Below are 20,689 nucleotides of genomic sequence, written 5' to 3' on the forward strand. Positions count from 1 at the left end.
ATAGAGTGCTCTTGATCTTGAGCTGGTTCATGTGTTATAATTGGGACAGCTACCGCTATAAAGAAATGTTCACAACGCATAGATCTCCAAGGGTTCATCTTTAGAAAAATGTAAACAACGCATAGATCTCGAATTTAAAAAAAATGGTAGAATAGCACAAGGTTTTAACAATAGGACTATTTTTAATTCTTGGTCTCAAAAAATTGTCCATTCATATAAGGGGTTTGAAACCCAAAAAGAAAAATTCATAAGAGATACTTTTTATTAGCATCACATCTACAAGAAGGGTACAGATCTTTTGAAACATACAATACTTTTTATCGGCATCACATCTACAAGAAGGGTACCAACCTCTTAAAACATACAACAAAGGATTTTGAAAATACCTCTCCATTGCTAATGTTATATGTATTTCGACACAAAGGTTACATAATTTCGAACCCCCCCTGGGACTTGGACATAATAGTGCAAAAGTAACAATATTTCAAAAAGTGGCATTAACATTAATAATGACACATTCTTAACATGGACAAGTAGATTGTATTTTCTCTCATTTTGAAAGCCATGAAATTATTATTTTTCTCTTTCTCTCTCTCTCTTCCTATTATTGATTTCCTTAAAATATTAGAATTTAGTTTAGCTAGTGTTGCTTAGACTCAAACCAGTGCTCACATAACCCAATTCGTAGTGTCATTTTTTCGACTAAAACTCAAAAATCACGACGATTAGAATTTTAAAGGATTTTTTTTTGTACATTTTATTTATTTATAAATCTTGATATTTGTATGATTTCTATTGATTTTCAAGTTCAAGGGTAAACTTTGCCTTTGGGTTGGAAAAAAAAAACAAAAACTACACCTTTTTTTTGGGGGGGGGGGGGGGGGGGGGAGCCGTGAGACTCAAACTAATGAGCGTAGTAGTCTACCTTATCTATGGTGTTAATATAACGTAATAACAACACTTTTTATATGAGCATGTTAATAACGTAGGCAGCTTGAAAACGATGACAAATTCTTATTTCATAAAGAGCTCTCGATCTTGAGCTGGGACGTATATGCATTGCATCGTAGTACTTGCGCAGAGTAAGGCAAGCAAGCCTAACTCTACGTAGGGCCTCGGCGTCACCTTGCTTCAATGGCCGACTTCCGTTTCAGAGGCTGCAGCTCCTTTCCAACCCCCACCACCTCCGTGCCCGTAGCCACCGTATCCCATGCCGCCACTACCGTAGCCACCTCCTTTATCGCTGCCACCACCGTAGCCATGACCTCCGTTGTTGTAGCCGCCTCCCTTGTCGCCACCACCATAGCCGGATCCGCCATTACCATTACCATCGCTGTCGCCGTAGCCGCCTCCCTTGTCGCCACCTCCGTAGCCGGAGCCGCCCCCGCCGTAGCCGCCTCCCTTATCGCCACCCCCGTAGCCGGATCCGCCCCCGCCGTAGCCACTGCCCCCCTCGCCGTAGCCGCCTCCCTTATCGCCACCCCCATAGCCGGAGCCGCCCCCACCGTAGCCACTGCCCCCAGTGCCGTAGCCACTGCCACCGTTGCCGTGGCCGCCTCCGTTTCCGCCACCACCATATCCAGAGCCGCCCCCGCCGTAGCCAGAGCCGCCCCCTCCGTAGCCGCCTCCCTTGTCGCCACCACCGTATCCGGAGCCACCCTGGCCATAGCCACTACCGCCGCTGCCGTAGCCGCCTCCCTTGTCACCACCACCGTAGCCGGAGCCACCCTGGCCGTAGCCACTACCGCCAGAGCCGTAGCCGCCTCCACCACTGCCATAGCCACTGCCACCCTGGCCAGCCCCGCCACCCCCGTACCCTCCGCCATGGTCGTATCCTCCCCCTTCGGATCCCGACTTGCTGTGGCCACCACCACCACCAGCGTAGTAGCCAGCTCCCGTCTCGTCTGGCTTGTCTACGGGCTCCTCCCGGGCGGCCTCACTCAGAAGTAGGGACGTCCCCACCATGAGGAGCAGAAGCAACGCTTGCTTTCTGGCCATGTGAATGATATATTGATGATAGCTGAGATGATGCACTCCTTCTTGCGCACCACCTGCATTTTATAGCTGCTGCCGCTGATCGCAAGAATATCGACGCGTAAGTTGTGTCCAGCTGGGGGTCCCCGCTCAGCACTATTGGACGTCGTGGGATCCAACCTGCAAGATCTTCCTCCTCCTCAGATTATTTTCTCATGACTGCTTTTGTTGGCGACTAAGCGCGCGCGCATTCAAAAGGCGTTCCTTGACGCCTGCCTTAATCCTTCCCTAACTGTGGATTATTTTGGACGTCGCCATCGCCTGCTGGCCACCACCGGCCTCTCGTCGTCAAGGGAGAGGCCCCATCGAGATCCCGTTGTTGAAAAATATAATCATGTCTGCATTAATTGTCAACGGAAGTCACAGAGTTTCTTCTTGCAAGAGTTTGAGTTTTTTTTTCTTTTTCTCTTTTTTTCCTTTTCTTATAAAGGTGGGTGAGTAATGGCTACAGCGTAAGTAGCTTAGTTGTCAGTAGTGGCTATGGCCGTGCAGACTTTAGAGGTTTGCACTTTAAACGCGCCGTGATGATGACCAAGATCTTTTCCCTGTCATTGGCGAAACCAAAACCCACTATACAAGGACTGGAATTTGTGAAGGGCGGAGAATTATTTGACGGTGCTAATAGAAAGGAGACATCTCCATTGTAAGCGGCATCATGATGTGCATTGGTGGTGTTTGGACAATGTATCCAAAGCATACCCCCCAAATAACATGAAGCTCAACTGAGATGTAGCCATGTTTACCAAGTTGATACGACCCTGAAGAGGCCACATGCTTTTTTAAAAAGCCATGCAATACAATTGAGCCTCACTTAGTGGGTTAGGGTTTGGGGGGGCACCGTACGTCAAAATGAGATCAAGCACTTAGTGGGTTACTTCATGCAGTGACTCTATTATTGATCTTATCCAAGCTGGAGGAGATCTTGGCCATGCATGTTCAAGCCAAAACTTTTGAAAGGCGAATCAAAAAAGGACCATTGATTCTTTCTCAAAGTCTTTGAACACTCCATGGCGCACGCTATAAGAGAATGAGGCAGGCCACACATACGAGCCACACACGCGGCCAAACACATGGCCAGATACACGATCACACACAACCGCTGGGGCCCTGTGTGTGATCACACATGTGGCCATGCTGCACTTGGGATCGTGCGCTAGAATCAGCCTCCGACTTACTATGGATAATAGTACTTGACCATATCTAAATTATGATGGGTCATTGGATTTGTCATGTGTAGTAGATGGGAAAGAGCAAAATATCACATTTCTCTCACAAAGACACCTAATTTATAAACGACTACACGCTAATCCTATCCTCTTCTAGGTCTTGACAAGTCTCTTCGTCCCCCTCAAGACAGACCCATGGAACGAAGATCAATAAGAAGGTTGAATCGACTATGTGAACCATCACCATGATCATCATCGATGTCAAGATCCTCCTCCTCGTGGTCTTCCTCCTCATTTGCATTATTGCCCTCATTTGTATCCTCCATGGTCACCACCTTATTTGCATTGGCTCCATCATGTGCATCCGCCACCTCCTCCATAACTTCAACGTCGAGATCTTGGAAAATGGCCTTTTCACACGGGAAGTAACTTGCACTACATACCACCATCTCAGTTCATTGATTTGGAACACAACCTTCCAAGATCAAAAGACTTTTCTTAAGGCCCAAGCAAATGAAGTTAAATTAAATTATATTGAAACTCACATATACGTATGTTTAGAAGTTTACCTGTTTCACAATGCATGGGCGAGACTAGAGTGTTGTTATTGGATCACCAAAGCCTTGTAGAGTCTATTTGCTTAAGCCCACTTGGATGTTTCCTTATTATTGCAGTAGGAACTCTACCTATGGGCTCTGTGAGAACTACTTGACATCAAAAGCAAAGAACTCAAAGGTTCGGAATCCAAATTTAAGGATGTATGTGATAACACCACAACAATGCTCATCATCCACGAAAGTCCCCCCCATGGCCCCACAATCTTGGGTATTTCTCCTTGAGTCAATGCGGTAATGACTCCCCTTTGACCAAATAGCATTATATGAAGTACACTACAATGAAAAAAGAGGAGAGCAAATGCTAGGAGAGGGAGATGTAAGGTGCCTTCCCCTTTGACCAAATGGCATTGTGGGTGTTGCTCATACAAGAAGAATCTGAAAAGGCTACTTTCATGAGAGCAAATGCTAGGAGAGGGAGATGTAAGGTGACCATCTCTTTTCCTCCCTCTTCTCTCTCTGTCTTCTAGCACACTCTGTTCTCTCCCTCTCCTCTCCCTCTCCAACCATCTCACATCTCTCCCTCATTTATCTCTCTCCAACCATACCTCTCTTCTCTCTGCCATCTCTCTCTCTCTCTCTCTCTCTCTCTCTCTCTCTCTCTCTCTCTCTCTCTCGTTCCATCTCTTTCCCACCCTCATCTCTCTCTACTACCATCTTTGATGAAATTCATAGATTAATCTCCCTAATGACAGTCAACTATCTAATTAGATCCTAATCCTGATCTAATCCTACACTAATGATAACACTAATCTTAGGTGGATAAAAATAAACAATACTCATGGTGATGAGTGTGTGCTAATTAAGTTTTGACTCAAGTTCAGTTAGGTTATAAGATGGAAACTTGTACTCATAAAAAGACTTGAGATGTTATGCTTGTATTCCAATGCTTCAAATGTCCTCCTTTTATATGAGGAAAGTACAACAAAGCTATGATAGCTCATGTGGGATAACTTGGCTAGGTGACTTGGCACTCTAGCATCACTCATTTCAACACCTCCCCTTGATGCTAGATTGGGTATAATTTTTAGGCTTTCACTCTTCCTCTCTCTCCCCTTTTGCTAGGCTACTTTGGCTATGAATTTCAACTTGAGTGTATTATATGGCCTTAGAGGCTAATTACATCACACTTTTTGTAGAGACAAGAGGGGTGAAAATTATAATGGTTCTTTCTCTAGAAGAGCACGCCTTCAAGGTGGGATAGCTTTGGCCTCGATGTACTTTACTTGCTTCTTTTTTTGATAGCAATCTTCTTCTAGGTGACCAATTTTTCCACAATAGTCACAAACAAGCTTTGGTTTATCTTTATTGCTGCGACATTCATTCTTGGTATGACCAAGTTTTTCAGAGTGATAGCATCTTAGAAGTTGAGATGTTGATTGATTTTTCCTTTGGAATATCCCACCCTTTGTATAGAGTGCTTGCTCACTTGAATGTGATTTGAATGATTCTTTATCTTTGAATTTGGATTCTTGTTCAAGTAGAGATGATTCTACGTCTGGAAGTTTAGTGTTGGGCACATTTTTAAGTGTAGCAACAATTGATTCATAAGGTTCTTTGTCAACACTTTTTAGCAATACAGCAATAGATTCATCTTCCTCAATGACTTTCTTTAATGTACTAATGATACCTTTGAATTTACTAATGTGTTGTGCCATGGTTTCGGTCTCCTTCTTGTCGTGCTTGTAGAACTCCATGAGAAGGTTGATCTTTGAGCTCTTTGAGTCGGTGCCAAAAATCTTGTTGAGTTCCTGCCATGCCAACTTGGCATCCTTCATACTAGCAATGTGACTAATCACATCATCATCAAGATTTTGAGTGATGAGGCCCAATGCTTTGTTGTTTTGAAGTGGCTCAACCTCAACTTCTTCATCCTCAATAAGGTGCCAAAGCCCCTTACGCATAAGCAAGAACATGGTCTTGCTTTGCCATGTAAAAAAAACATAACCATTAAATCTTGAAACAACTTCAACACGCTCCATACTGAGAAGGTCTTACTAACAAGCTTTTATGTTGCTTTGTTAGCAGTGTCTAATATCATACAAATTTGTAGTGTGAAGGTCTTTGCACGGGATAATGATTCACGGCCAGTGTCTAGTCCAGTGTCTAGTCCTAGTACAAGGATAATAATGAAACAAATTCTCTTCAATTGAGTAATGCGAGAGGATGCAGTGAAATTTGATGCAAGAGGATGTTTCCCACTCTGTGGAATAGTACTCTAATTTTCCAATTCTGATTTTGATTCAGCTTAATTTTTCTAATTGCTTGCTAATACCAATGATTAAGTGCTAATCATAGTGATTAACAACAACAGACTTTGGAGGGCAAAATTGAGAAAGCGTTTTGATGGGGCTTTCTTGATGAACTTCTTGCCCTTGAAGGCTCATGTAAAAAACTCAGCTCAAAGATGCCCAAAAAGGTTAATTTTTGCCTATTTTTGTCGCCTGCTAAAATAGATGCTCCTGGAGCATAGACTAAGCCTTTAGCCACTCGAGGCCTTTAGGTAAGTAGAACACATGGCTAAAAGGGCTTGGCCTAATTCGACGTACATGGTATGAATGCTTCAAAAGACCAGTCGATGCGCTTATTTGCGATTTGTAGGCAGCAGAGCAGCATGCGTCTTCGCCTAATTGCAATGGTGAGATTGGAGAGCAATATGAGGCCAATGTATGCCTAAAATATCTCTCCCAATGGTGCCTTAAGTGAGTAGAATGATCATCTCAAATCTTGGCCACAAATAGTGAAGAAGAGATAAGATATGGATTAGTAGCTTAATGAGAATGATTAGGGTTAATAAGATTGAAATCAGCAGGTAGATTTCTCTAAGAAATAGAGTGACATGCGAAATGAAAAAGTGTAGTGAAACAACTATGCATCCTCTAGCAGAGATAATGAGGATAATGAGAGGTTGTTTGTTATGCAATATGTGGTTAATTCTATGTCTGGAAATGATGTAGCAACATGTACAGATAATGTATGGTATGTTAATTCAGGTGCTTCAAACCACATAAGTCATGGTGAGTGGTTCAAGGAAATGACCAGTTTGAAAGACCAGGTTTTATCAAAACAGGATGACACTGCTCATCTGATTGCCCATGTTGGAGATGTCCCATTGTCTATGCAAGATGGTAAGGTGAAGTACCTTGCAGATGTACTTCATGTTTCGAATATTCTAAAGAATTTGGTTTTTATTGGCCAGATGATTGAGCAGGGTTTGCAGGTCTGGTTTAACCGTGATATGGCTACTATGTAGAAGATTTTAAACATAAATGCAGGTTGGTTGGCAAAAGGAAACAGAGTGGACAGAATGTTTACATTGAATGTAAATATGCCTGAAGTGAGTGCTGCAATGTTTGTAAATAGTTTTGGATTGGTTGCCAATATATAGACATTTAGCATAAGAGAATTGGGCATGTAAATGTGCAAAGAATGAAGTCTATGCAGATTAAAAAAATTGTGATAGGGCTGCCTAAGTTTAAAGTTGAAGGTATGCATAAAGTTTGTGAAGCATGTCAACTTGGAAAGCAAACAAAACATGTATTTCCACATGACAGAAATGTGAGCACTAGATGTTGTGCATTCAGATGTATGGGGTCCTGCAGCAAAGACTATGTTTATTGGTGGATGAAGGTACTATATAACATTCATTGATGACCACACGAGGAAAGTGTGGGTGGATTTCATGAAGGAGAAGCGTTAAGTGTTCACTCATTTTCAAAATTTCAGAGTTATGGTGGTTGAAAAATAGACAAGAAGGCATGTGAAGTGCCTAAGGTCAGATGGAGGGGGAGAATCCTTCTCCAATGAGTTCTTTGAGTTCTTATGAAATAATGGCATTCAGAGACAATTTACATGTAGATACACTCTACGCAAAATGGGGTTGTTGAGCAAAAAAATAGGCACATTACAGAGATAGCACGAGCATTGATGTGGCAGAGAAGAATATTGTAAGATTCCTCCCCCAACCCCTTTTTGATGTCTAGTATATTCCCCTGTAATCAATTCCTTTTCTGAAATATAAGAGATCTTGTTTGTGGCTATTTTAACCTAGAGAGAGAAAATATTCCAGAGAGAGAATATTCAGATTTTGAATATTTTTCGATAGAAAAATATCTCTTATAATTCAGATGAGTTCCCCTGAAACAGAAATTTAAAAAGAATTTTTCAATGTGCAATTGGAATTAATTGGAAATAGGTATAAAGAACCTTAGCCTAAGGGTCTAGATTTTTAGAAAACTTTAGACTATGGTCCAATTAAGGTTTCTATGGGCCAATAGCATCAATCCATGTGTAGGGAGGAGATAAATCCAAATTGTAAAAAGAAAATACCCAAAAATGAGTAAATGCTCACATGAGGTGAAGAGTTGAAAATGTACAAGGTTTATTAGTAAAAAACTAGGAGCAATATTAAAAATATGAGATATTTTGGGAATAATGATTTTATTATGACACATATGTAAGGAAGGGGAGTCCCTTAAATGCTCACATAAGATGAAGAGTTGAAAATGTACAAGGTTTATTAGTAAAAAACTATGAGCAATATTAAAATGATTCCATTATGACACATATGTAAGGAAGGAGAGTTCTCTAAAGGAGGTGCATAATTCACATAAGATGAAGAGTTGAAAATGTACAAGGGTTATTAATAAAAAAACTATGAGCAATATTAAAAATATGAGATATTTTGGGAATAATGATTTTATTATGACACATATGTAAGGAAGGGGAGTCCCTTAAATGCTCACATAAGATGAAGAGTTGAAAATATACAAGGTTTATTAGTAAAAAACTATGAGCAATATTAAAATGATTCCATTATGACACATATGCAAGGAAGGGGAGTTTTTTTAAAGGAGGTGCATATTTCACATAAGATGAAGAGTTGAAAATGTACAAGGTTTATTAATAAAAAACTATGAGCAATATTAAAATGATTCCATTATGACACATATGTAAGGAAGGGGAGTTCTTTAAAGGAGGTGCATATTTCACATGCTTGAATGAGTTTTAAACTCATAAAAATTGAGATATTTTATCTCTCCTCTCTCCTCATTCAAGTCTAGTTCCAAAAAGTTAGCTTAACTGACCTAAAAATGGTCAAAAAGTGACCAAACTGACTTGGAAAATTCTAGAATCGGTTTGTTTGGTTAGGAGCTCAAATTTTCCTATAAATAGAAGCCTCCCCTTGTTGAAAAAGACATAGAGTCTTATACTTTGTTACTCTACTCCACCTAAGCCAAATTAGATAGAGTCTTATAATTTGTTACTCTACTCCACCTAAGCCAAATTAGATAGAGTCTTATGCTTTGTTACTCTACTCCACCTAAGCCAAATTAGATAGAGTCTTATGCTTTGTTACTCTACTCCACCTAAGCCAAATTAGATAGAGTCTTATGCTTTGTTACTCTACTCCACCTAAGCCAAATTAGATAGTGTCTTATGCATTGTTACTCTACTCCACCTAAGCCAAGAACTGTGAATTCTTTAATAATTCACTAGTTTTTGATACTTCTCTCTTTCTTCAATCCCCATTGGTGGCTCCATCAACATACTAAACCAATTGATTGGTTGGGGGCCTCTACCGTGAATAAAGAATCAAGCAAATTATAAGGTAAGTATATTGAATTTTGATCTTTTCTATAATTTCTCAATGATTCTCTCTTCTCAACCCCTCTCAAGCTTGAGAAGTTTAATTGGTATGGTTTTTTAAATGCTATTGAAGTTAATTGGTGAATAGTAGTGAAGAGTTACATAATTTAATAAATGCTATTGAAGTTAATTTCCATTTATGTTTAAATTCTAATGGTTTTTATGTAATTTCTCTCTCTCACTCAAGAAATAGTCATACTCATGACCCATTCTCAATCCAAATGAAGCTTTTCATAAAGCTTTTCCTTAATCCAAGATTAAGCTATGCTTGAGGCCAAATTAATGGCTTTTTGCTATGCTTTTAGTTTATGCACATTGATGATTCAATCCATTATGGATTGATGACCCAATTAGAGACCATTCTAATTATTTCCTTAATGATAAGCTTTATCCCTTAGAAAAAAATTGAGATTTATCAGTCATAGTAGCGGAGCTATGGCAAAATTTTTATAGAAATTACACATAAAATAAATTCATTCAAAGTATAAAAAGAGGACTTCCTACCATATTCTAGGAACTATCATCCTAGATTAATTAAAAGAATTTTATTATGCATGGAGATGTGGATGTTTGCATGTAGATGTAGATGTATGGATGTGAGTGTGAATGTGGAGGTGGAAGTATGCATGGAGATGTGGTTGTATACATGTAGAAGTAGATGTATAGATGAGGATGTAAATAGAGATGTGGATGGATGCATGTAGATGTAGATGTATAGATGTGGATGTGAATGGAAATGTAGATGTATGCATGTAGATGTAGATGTATAGATGTGGATGTGGATGTATACATGTAGATGTAGATGTATAGATACGGATGTGGATGTGGAGGTGGATGTATACATGTAGATGTAGATGTATAGATGTAGATGTGGATGTGGAGGTGGATGGATGCATGTAGATGTAGATGTATAGATGTAGATGGGAATGAAGATATAGATGTATAGATGTAGATGTAGATGTGGAGGTGGATGGATGCATGTAGATGTAGATGTATAGATGTAGATGTGAATAGAGATGTGGATGTATGCATGTAGATGTAGATGTATGGAGGTGAATGTGAATGCGGATGTGGATGTATGCATAGAGATGTAGATGTATGCATGTAGATGTAGATGTATGCATGTAGATGTATGCATGTAGATGTGAATGTACGCATATAGATGTGGATGTATGGATGTGAATATACGATATGTGATGTGAGGGAATCTGAAATGATGAGATAGAAATGATGTGATGGGATGAGTATACATATAAATGGAATATGGAATAAGTAACGTAGATTGATGAGGGATAATGTGGAAAAATGAAAGTTAAAATAGAAATTGTGTTGTAAACTGTTTGTAAATACTGTTTGTAAATGCTGTTTGTAAATGATTGTTTTATGTCAAGAATGCTGGGGGGAGCATTTTGACCGTCTTGTGATTAAAGTCGTGATGGTAAAGTTGCAACTGCTGAGACGGGGAGTCAATGAAGGACGTCTCGCGTAGCAAGGTCATCGGCCGAGGTCTTGACCAGCCTCGCTGCGATTAAAATGGTGAGCTTCTGGTACGGTGGATGAGGGGCCAAGGAAGCGGCCTATGCGTGAAGCGCTAGGTTACCTGCGAAGGATCCTAGAGGGTGCTGACCATACGGTGCTCGCCTTGGATACCCACGCGTGTGTCGAGGAAGATATTGGAACAGGGTTGGAGTTGTTTTCTGAAATCGAGCATGGATCTGGTTGATTGACCTTGCTGGTCTTCAATGGATGAGTCCATGGCTCCTTATATGGATCCGTTGGTTGATCTTGCTGATCTTCAACGAGAGTCCATCTTGATAAGTGATTATATTGCCGAGTACTAAGGGCTAGGAACTATCGAAACAGCTCCTGAGCGTTCTAGTTGCCAATGATGCCATAGATACTCTGATGAAGGAATGATGGGAAATTAAGAATCAATTGGATAAATTGGAAGATGGTGATCAATGATACTATGGTTTTATTAAAGGATTGTTTTAAACTGGTTGAATCTGGTTGAAAAAGGCAATTTCATATTGGTGGGTGTGTGAGTGGTGTGACTAGTTTTATTTTGCATGAACATCCGGCTAGGAGGCCTTGGAACTCTTTTCCTTGGTACCCGGGACAAAACCTAACCAAATTAAAAATTGGATCCCATCACTACAGTGGTTGGGCGGTTGGCTAACCCATGGGATCGGATGGGGTTAGGCTGGACTGATGGATTCGTAAATCGAGACTCAAACTTTTGTTTTTACGATAGAAAAGAAAAAAAAAATCCCGGACAGTAACTGTTCTATGGATAGGAATCAACGGCTGTGCCTCTTGAATGGGGAAAAAAGCGTTGATCCCAATGATCCAAGTGCAAGTTTCTTCCTTGAACTGACTAAGTATCTTATAGATGTAATTGGATCATCTCGATCAGAAATGATCTTGACTACGTTAGAGTAAAAAGTTATCCTGGTGGAATCGCCCGTGCTTCCGGTTAAGAAAGTTTTTCCGGGTTCGGTTTTGGAACAACCAACGGATTAGTCTCTTATCCGGATATCCGTGGGCGAGGCCCCGAGTGTGGGACCCCTGTCCCGCGCGAGAAGCGCTACTTCCGCTCTGCCAGTACCCCGAATCCGTTGCTCGGTGGGAACAGGGATCTTACAAATATGTCGCATAGCTATTAGGCTGAGGCTGTGTCTACACAGCTGTTTATCATGAACAGGACTCCTACTGCAGCCATACTCAGCCATACTCAGCCATACATGATGTAACGCCAAAGAAGAAGTTTATTGGCAAGAAACCTGATTTGTCTCACTTGAAAGTTTTTGGATGTGTTGCATATGTGCATATACTAGATGAGTTGCATACCAAGCTGGATCCAAAATCAGAAAAATGTGTGTTTATTGGGTATTCCCTTGAGAAGAAGGGATATAGATGTTATAATCCTGCTACATGTGAATTGAGGGTAAGCAGGGATGTTGTATTTGATGAGATGAGTACCTGGTATACTGCTGAAAAAGATGTTGTTGGGGATGATGTAAGTGGAAATCTGGTGTCCCCCTTTCCTTACCAAGGTGTCAAAAATTCATCACTTCTTTAAAATATCTCATTTTTTTAGTAATATCTCTTAATTTTTAACTAATAAACCTTGTACTCAGTCAACTCTTCATCTTATGTTAGGATTTACTCATTTTTGGATATTTTCTTTTATTCATTGGATTTATCTCATCCTAACACTTGGATTAATCCTATTGGCCCATAGGAACCTTAATTGGACCATAATCCAAAAATTTTTGAAAATCTAGACCCTTAGGCTAAGGTCTCTTATATCATTTTTAATTGATTCCTAATGCACATTGGAGAATTTATTTTAAACTTCTGTTTCATGAAAATATATTTTAGATATTAGGAGAATTTTTATATCTAAAAATATCTCAATATTGAATTATCTCTCTCTAGAATTTTTCTTCTCTCTAGGCAAAAACAAGGAAAATAATATTTTCTTGTATTCAAAAATAGGGAATGATTACAGGGGATTGAGGTAAAAGATTTTTCATTATTCATGCTAAGGAGGAATCTTACAAGTATGAAATACGTACCTAAACAATTCAATAACACTTTTATCACTCCACTCATAAATGGATTGTAGATTCAATAATGCAAGGCACGTTTTAAGCTTTGATATTCGGGATCCATCATACAATGGAGTGCTGGCCTTTGATTTCAATGCTTCTTCAATTGGGTTAGGTTGTCCACCACTGTTGTCTTCAAATAGAGCTTTCATCATTTCATCCATTTCTAGCGCATTATGTGCATATTGTGGTTCTTCTTCCATGTTGGCATCTGCGTCACTTTCCTTGTTATTTTGTTGATCTAATATGTTAACATATTCATCAAGATGGGGTATATTTGTAGATGGTGTTGTTCTAGTGCGCCTTCGAGTTGTAGGCCGTAAGATGTTGTACTCCATATCATTACCAGAGTCCTATAAAAGTAAAAGTGAGCGCACACACACATAGTATAACATGAACATACACACACACACATGTATATACACACATGCGCGTGCATAAACATACATAAACACGCAAAAAAACACACATATTTATGAAAAACTCACATATGAGTTATGTCACTCCACTATTTGATCTATGAGCCCTGGATCAAATCTTCCATGATCTCGAACATGTCGCAGTGTCATTTGTCACTCCCTTCTCATAGTCCACTTGCATTCATTACAAGGGAGAAGGATTCTTTGAGAAAGGTAAACATCACGCCCAACCCGACGCTCTTCGCTAGATGATGAGGATGTGGGCATAAAAATGAACATGGTAGTATATCCTTGATCTAGATTACTTGAGTTACTAGATAAAAAAGGCCTATGTAGTCATCATTGCTTAGTTGAAATGGATGCTTTGACCATATGGCCAAAACTTCATTAGCCTATGATATATGCACATCATATCTTACTTTAGTATATATGCACATCATATCTTACTTTAGTATTAAAAGTATTCATGGTGTGTGTGATGGTCTACATAATGTTTTAGCCACATGGACAAATTCTTGCACGGCTTATCATTCTTAAGACATGGGTAGATCATCTGTTACTTTTCCATGGGAAGACAATTTATTGTGTGCTAGTGTAGATAATGTTTTAGCCACATGATCAAATCCTATCAAAGCTTATTGTTCTTATAATATGTACAAATCATATGTTACCTTTCCATGGAAGACAGTATATTGTGTGCTAGTGTAAAGAATGTTTTAGCCACATGGTTGAATCCTCTCAAGGATTATCATTCTTAAAACATATGTAGATCATATGTTACTTTTTTGCGGAGGACACTTTATTATGTGCTAGTGTAGAGAATGTTTTAGCTACATGGTCCGATCCTCTCAAGGCTTATCATTCTTATAATATCTATAGATCATATGTTACTTTTTCATGGAAGACAATTTATTGTGTACTAGTGTAGAGAATGTTTTAGCCACATGGTTGAATCCTCTCAAGGATTATCATTCTTAAAATATACTTAGATCATATGTGACTTTTCCATGGGAAGACAATTTATGGCATGCAAGTTTAGAGAATGTTTTAGCCACATGGTTGAATCCTCTCAAGGCTTATTGTTCTTAAAATATTTACAGGCCATATGTAACTTTTCCAAGGAAGACAATTTATTGTGTGCTAGTGTAGAGAATGTTTTAGCCACATGGTCGAATCCTCTCAAGACTTATCGTTCTTAAAATATTTACAGGCCATATGTAACTTTTCCAAGGAAGACAATTTATTGTGTGCTAGTGTAGAGAATGTTTTAGCTGCATGGTCAAATCCTCTCAAGGTTTAATGTATTGCAGGCATAGTATGAATAAGATTTGGTTGGTGCAAAGTTTATGTCCATGTGGTAAGTAGAATAGTTATTAATATATTGGGAAGCACAAATGTTAGTGCATGCACAAGTAATAATTCTGGATGCAAAATTGAATAATCATATACCAATAGTTGGTATTATGGTCTAAATGCAGTGCACATTGCAAGAAGTAACTAATATGAGTTGTGTCAAATTAAAAAGTAGATTTGAAAAGAGTAGATTTATCCATATAATGAAAAGTAAAGGTCGTGAAAATAGAATAGCAAGATATGAATCTTATTTTATATGGCATTAATATTAGAATAGCCTCAACACCTTGAAATATCTATGTAGACATAGGAACTCTTTTAGCAAAGCAATAAATGATGTAAAATGAGTAATCCTATGTAACTAACTTATTGCTTTCTATGTTGTCTTATAAAAAAATATCAATAAATTAATATTATATTTAATAACATAATATTTTAATATTTATTATTTAATATAATATTTAATAATATAAATTATTATCATAATATAAAATAATATTATATTATAATAGTATATTTTGGAATATAATAATATTATAATATTGTTCACTATAGTGGTGGATTTCTTGGAAACTCTAAATGACATTTGAGGCACTAGTTGCTATGGGCAATGCTCCCTAATGGGGGTCTAGGAGGCAGCACCCTTGGTGGGGGTCTGGGGGCAACGTCCCCAGCCAAGGGGCAGCGCCCCAGGGGCACTGGGGGGGCAACGCCCCCCACCAGTGAGGGGTCCAGGGGGCAACGCCCCCAGCGGCTATGTGTGATATGAAAAAAAAATCGATTGCTTAATTCTTATTTACGAACTTTGATAAAAGTGATTTTTTTAAGATAATTCCATTTATTGTCAAACGTCCATTTTTAAGATAATTCCATTTATTGTCAAACGTCCATTTTTTATAAATGTTCTTCATTAAATGTGATATATTCTTGAGAATATATGCTTCATTAAAGAAGATATCCTTTAGTGATGTGAACCTTTTCTAAGAATTTGAATTTGGTCCTCTCTTTCTATCTTCTCTCTCTAGGATTTCCCTCTTCTCCTAAAAACGTACTCTTCTTCTTGCTCGCACTTTCGACCCTGGTTTTTGTTCTTGCTCTCTCTGTGATGTTTTCTCTGCATTACAACTCACCTAAGCTCTCTAATCAAAAGATTTAATTGTGCTTAAGCAAGATTTTGACCCTTCATGCATGCTTCATCTACATATCTACTTCTTTTCATCTTCTTGTTTCTGTCTTCACACGTCATTGCTATTTTTTTGTAGTTTTTGGCTATGGAAATTGGAAGTTCTTCTTAAATATTGATGCTAATCAGACGCTAATCAGAAGCGACTTTGCTAGCAAGCTTCGCAACAACAACAGCCATTCATAATATTGATGCTAATCAGAACTTTGCCAGCAAGCATCGTAACCATAGCCATTTAAAGGTAGGCTCTTTGCCTCATGCATGTTCTTTGTTTTCTTGATTTTTTGGTTCATAATACTTAATTACATAATTAATCTTTCTTAATTATAATTAGCTAGTAAGATAAACAAGATCATATAGTACATTCATGACATAAAAATAAAAATATGGTTAACTTCACACCCAGTTTTCTTAAAATCGAGAATGTTTCTTGACTAAGAGCCTACTTGAAAAGACAAACAATGCAGAAATAAGAAAACAAGTATGAAACTAACCTTGATCAGTTTTTCAACACTCTTGTTATGGCAAAGATGTGACCTTGTCCCTTGAGAATGCTTTTGTCTTGCTGATTCTTCTTGTATGCTGCGTTGACCTTGCTTGTATAAGCGTACTTGTATATACTACTTGCACATATGTGTAATCACTCGCTATGCAGAAAATAGTGATCTATCCATGTAGCACAATAGAGACTAATTGGACATTATAGAATAATTCTCTGTATATGTATGCATTTCACATGAAATGACTTTTTCAAGACACACATATACTTGTGCTTACAAAAGAGGTAACAAAAATATACTTCTGGTTATATGATGCTTCAAACAAAAGTGACTGTGTGGCCAAAAGCCATGGTCAGTATGAAAGCTTCTTTCTGAAATAGCCATAGGATATTGCCTTGTGGTCAAATCTTTGTACCTCAACTATTACACGTAACATGTTGTGTCTCTATTGCATATTAGACTAAAATCGGATCAAAGTAAGAAAATCATGCATACTTTCAATGTCACATAATAATATGGCTAAAATCCATGGACACCTATGTTTGATTGTTGGAATTATGGTTAAAATCCATGGACACCTAGGTTATTAAGATGGTTCTTTTTGTGTTCTAATTTTTTTTTAATCATCTTGTATCCAAGATCACTTGTACATTGAAAGGATTTAAGAAAGTTGGCCAAGTGGAGCAGTCTTCTAAGAGTAAAACCAAACATAGCAAAGTTTTTACCATATGGTCAAATTCTATAGAAGACATCTCCTTCAAAAACCCATGCTACACATAGAATATAAATTATCAACTGGCCACTTTCATGACAATATGTCCACGATGAATCTATGACGATGTCTACATGAAATTTGGTATTACAAAAAAACCTTTCATTGTGGCATGAGAGTATGGATAAAATCCATGCTCACTTCTATATATCCATTAGTGATCTCTAACATTAGTGCTCTCCATTGTCACAAGATTTGTTCATATGGTCAAATTCTACCTTATAATTATTACATTCAACATTTTGGACACATAGGCTTTTGCCTTGTGGTCAAATCTTTGTATCTCAATTGTTACATGTAACACATTGTCTCTCTATTTCATGTCAAACTAAATTTGAAATTATGGGAAAAAAGTAAGAAAATCATGTATTCTTTCAATGTTGCATAATAGTATGGCTAAAATCCATGAGCACCTATGTTTGATTGTTGCATGGAATTACGGTTAAAATCCATGGACACCTAGGTTACTAAGATGGTTCTTTTTCTGTTCTAAAATTCTTTTTCAATCATCTTAATTACAAGATCACTTGTATATTGAAAGGCCTCAAGGAAGTTGGCCAAGTAGAGGTGTCTTCTAAGAGTAAAACTAAACAAAGCAAAGTTTTTTCCACATGGTCAAATTCTATAGAAGACATCTCTTCAAAATCCCATGAATATGAATTATCAATTGGCCACTTCCACTATAATAGGTCCATGATGAACCTATGACCATGTCGACATGAAAATTGGCATTACAAATAAACCTTTCATTGTGGCATGAGAGTATGGATAAAATCCATGCTCACGTGTGTTTGTTTATTGCATGAAATTATAGCTAAAATCTATGAGCACCTAGCTTACAAATATGGTTCTTTTTGTGTTCTGAAATTGTATATGGATCAAGATCACTTGTATATGGAAAAGCCTCAAGGCTAGGTAGAGATTCCTTCTCAGAGTAAAACTAGATGAGAAAGGCTATCCTCCATCAAACCTGTGGCCACAAATGCCAACATTTTATCATACCATGTCTGAGGAATCGGGATGACTGCTTCCATTGTAAACAGCTCCGCATTCGGGTAGATCATCCGCGCTACTCCGATTGGGGCTTCACTAGATTCTAGTGAGGATAGGTAATATGCCAATATATGGTTTGCACTTAGGATGTGCATTATGCTGAATTCAAATTCTAGTAGGATCAGCATCCACCTCGCCATCTTTCCAGCTGCTGCTGCCAAGCTCTGCTTATCCACAAGATAAAGCAAGATGGAATGATCCACATGGAAGGTGAACTGGAAGGTGAACTTGTTGCCTAGCAAATAGTGGCAAAACTTACTAACTGAATAGATAATGCCAAGCGTTGCCCTATGTATGGTGGAGTAATTCCCTTCAGCATTTGATAGTCACTGTGGTGGCTGGCATAATAAACGGGCCAAAACCATTTTTTGTCATCCTCCTGCATCAGGACACTTCCTATTGCCACATCTGAGGAATTCACAAAGATGGGAAATGGCAATTCCCAATTAGGGGCTTGAACTATAGGTTCTTGAAATAGCATCAACTTGAGGCGCTGAAATGCAACGTCACATTCCTCCATCTAGTCGAGGTTGGATTGACTCAACTGATGGGTCAATGGTGTTTTGATTTTGGTCATTTGCTAGTTTAATGGGACTGCTATGTGGGAAAGATATCGGAGAATTCGATTGTGCCATCTGATTTGTCCCAAAAATCTTCTCAGCTCACTGGTCGGAATTGGAGCTTTCCAGTTTACTTCCACCTTGGCTGGGTTTACTACAATGCCTTCCTGAGATATAATGTGTCAAACGAGCATACCGCTTTGGATGGCAAAGGCACATTTAGCGGGATTCAGGCTCAGTCTGGAAACTTGACATTGGGCCAAGCACAACTTTAGGCGAAAGATCCCTGCGCCCTCCGCGCAATGAGAATTCGGGGGTGCTAGCAGCAGAAGTAGCATTTAAATGATTGAATTTCACTTCGCTGCTATTACTGATAATTTTTAATATTTTTGAAAAGAATAAGACTTTATAATTCAATTATGATAGAATAACTATCATTGGACCTAAATCCAATTTATGGAATTAAATCATAAGTTTACTATAATTTTATTAGTATAAAAGCATAAAAAGCCATTTTCATAACCTCTAGCTTAACTAGCATAGAGTTTGATTTTTGAATTGAGAATTTATCAATGAGAAGCATCCATTTGAATAAGAATTAGTCATAGGAATGACTATTCTTTTGGGGGAGAGAGATATACATAAAAAGCATCCTAATTAATCATAAAAAAAGCATCCTAATTAAGCATAAAAACTAACTTTTTGTGATTAATCATTAGAATTCTTATAGAGAGCTTAATTTGCATTGAAAAACAATTCATTTGAAATTTCTCAAGCTTGAGGGGGGTTGATAAGTGAAATCATTGAGAATATTACAGAAAACCATGAAATTACATGTTACCTCTTGATTTTTCTTGCTTCTTTATCTTAGAAGGAAGCCCCCAACCAATCAATTGGTTTAGTGTGTTGAGAGGAAATCTCCAAGGATTGTTGAAGAGAGAGAGAAGCTCCAATCTCTCCAAAAGTAGAGAATTTTTAAGGGATAATAGAAAATATATTTATTTTAATGTAACACTGGCATGGTCTAGCTCAAAGATGAGAATACAAAAGAATAAGGGTCTATTTATAGGTGAGGGAGGCCACTAACTGAGTCCAACTAACTTCTAGATTTTTTTAGGTTCAGTTTAGATAAGATTTGGACCAGTTTAGCTCCCATTTTGATCTAGTTTGATTCAAGAGAGAGAAGAGATAAAAATATCTTAATACTTTTGAATTAAAAACTCATCCACATGTGTGAAATAGGCACCTACATTAAAGGTCTCCCCTTCCTTACCAAGGTGTCAAAAATTTATCATTCCTCCAAAATACCTCATTTTTTTAGTAATATCTCATAATTTTTAACTAATAAACCTTGTACTTAGTCAACTCTTCATCTTATGTGAGCATTTACTCATTTTTGGGTATTTCTTTTTATTCATTGGATTTATCTCATCCCAACACTTGGATTAATCTTATTGGTCCATAGGAACCTTAACTGGACCCATAATCCAAAGTTTTTAGAAAATCTTGACCCTTAGGCTAAGGTCTTTTAAATCATTTTTAATTGATTCCTAATGCACTTTGGAGAATTTTTTTGAAATTCTGTTTCAGGGGAAACCATTTCAGACACTAGGAGGATTTTGATCATTCCTTCATCGTTGTACCTATGGCATCATTGGCAACCAGAACGCTCCCTACCTATTCACTCAGGGGCCTTTTCAATAGTTCCTAGCTCATAGTACCCGACAATATGTGAGATCCCCCTCCGGGGGCTCCGACGGTGGAAGGAGCGT

The 20,689-nt window shown here is 38.3% G+C and overlaps 1 protein-coding gene across 1 annotated transcript in view; it reads right to left on the reverse strand.

Annotated features, from left to right (window-relative positions):
• The window catches only part of LOC147615585 (uncharacterized), an 82,305-nt gene that overhangs the window by 39,596 nt on the left and 22,020 nt on the right, over nt 1-20,689 (reverse strand). The window contains exon 2 of the mRNA XM_086779697.1: nt 1,525-1,794. Within this exon, the coding sequence (XP_086635823.1) occupies nt 1,525-1,794 (270 nt within the window). The remainder of the gene's footprint in view (nt 1-1,524; nt 1,795-20,689) is intronic.

This window comes from Cibotium barometz, chromosome 40 (assembly GCF_041138505.1).
Source record: "Cibotium barometz isolate CiBa-2024 chromosome 40, ASM4113850v1, whole genome shotgun sequence".
NCBI lineage: Eukaryota > Viridiplantae > Streptophyta > Polypodiopsida > Cyatheales > Cibotiaceae > Cibotium > Cibotium barometz.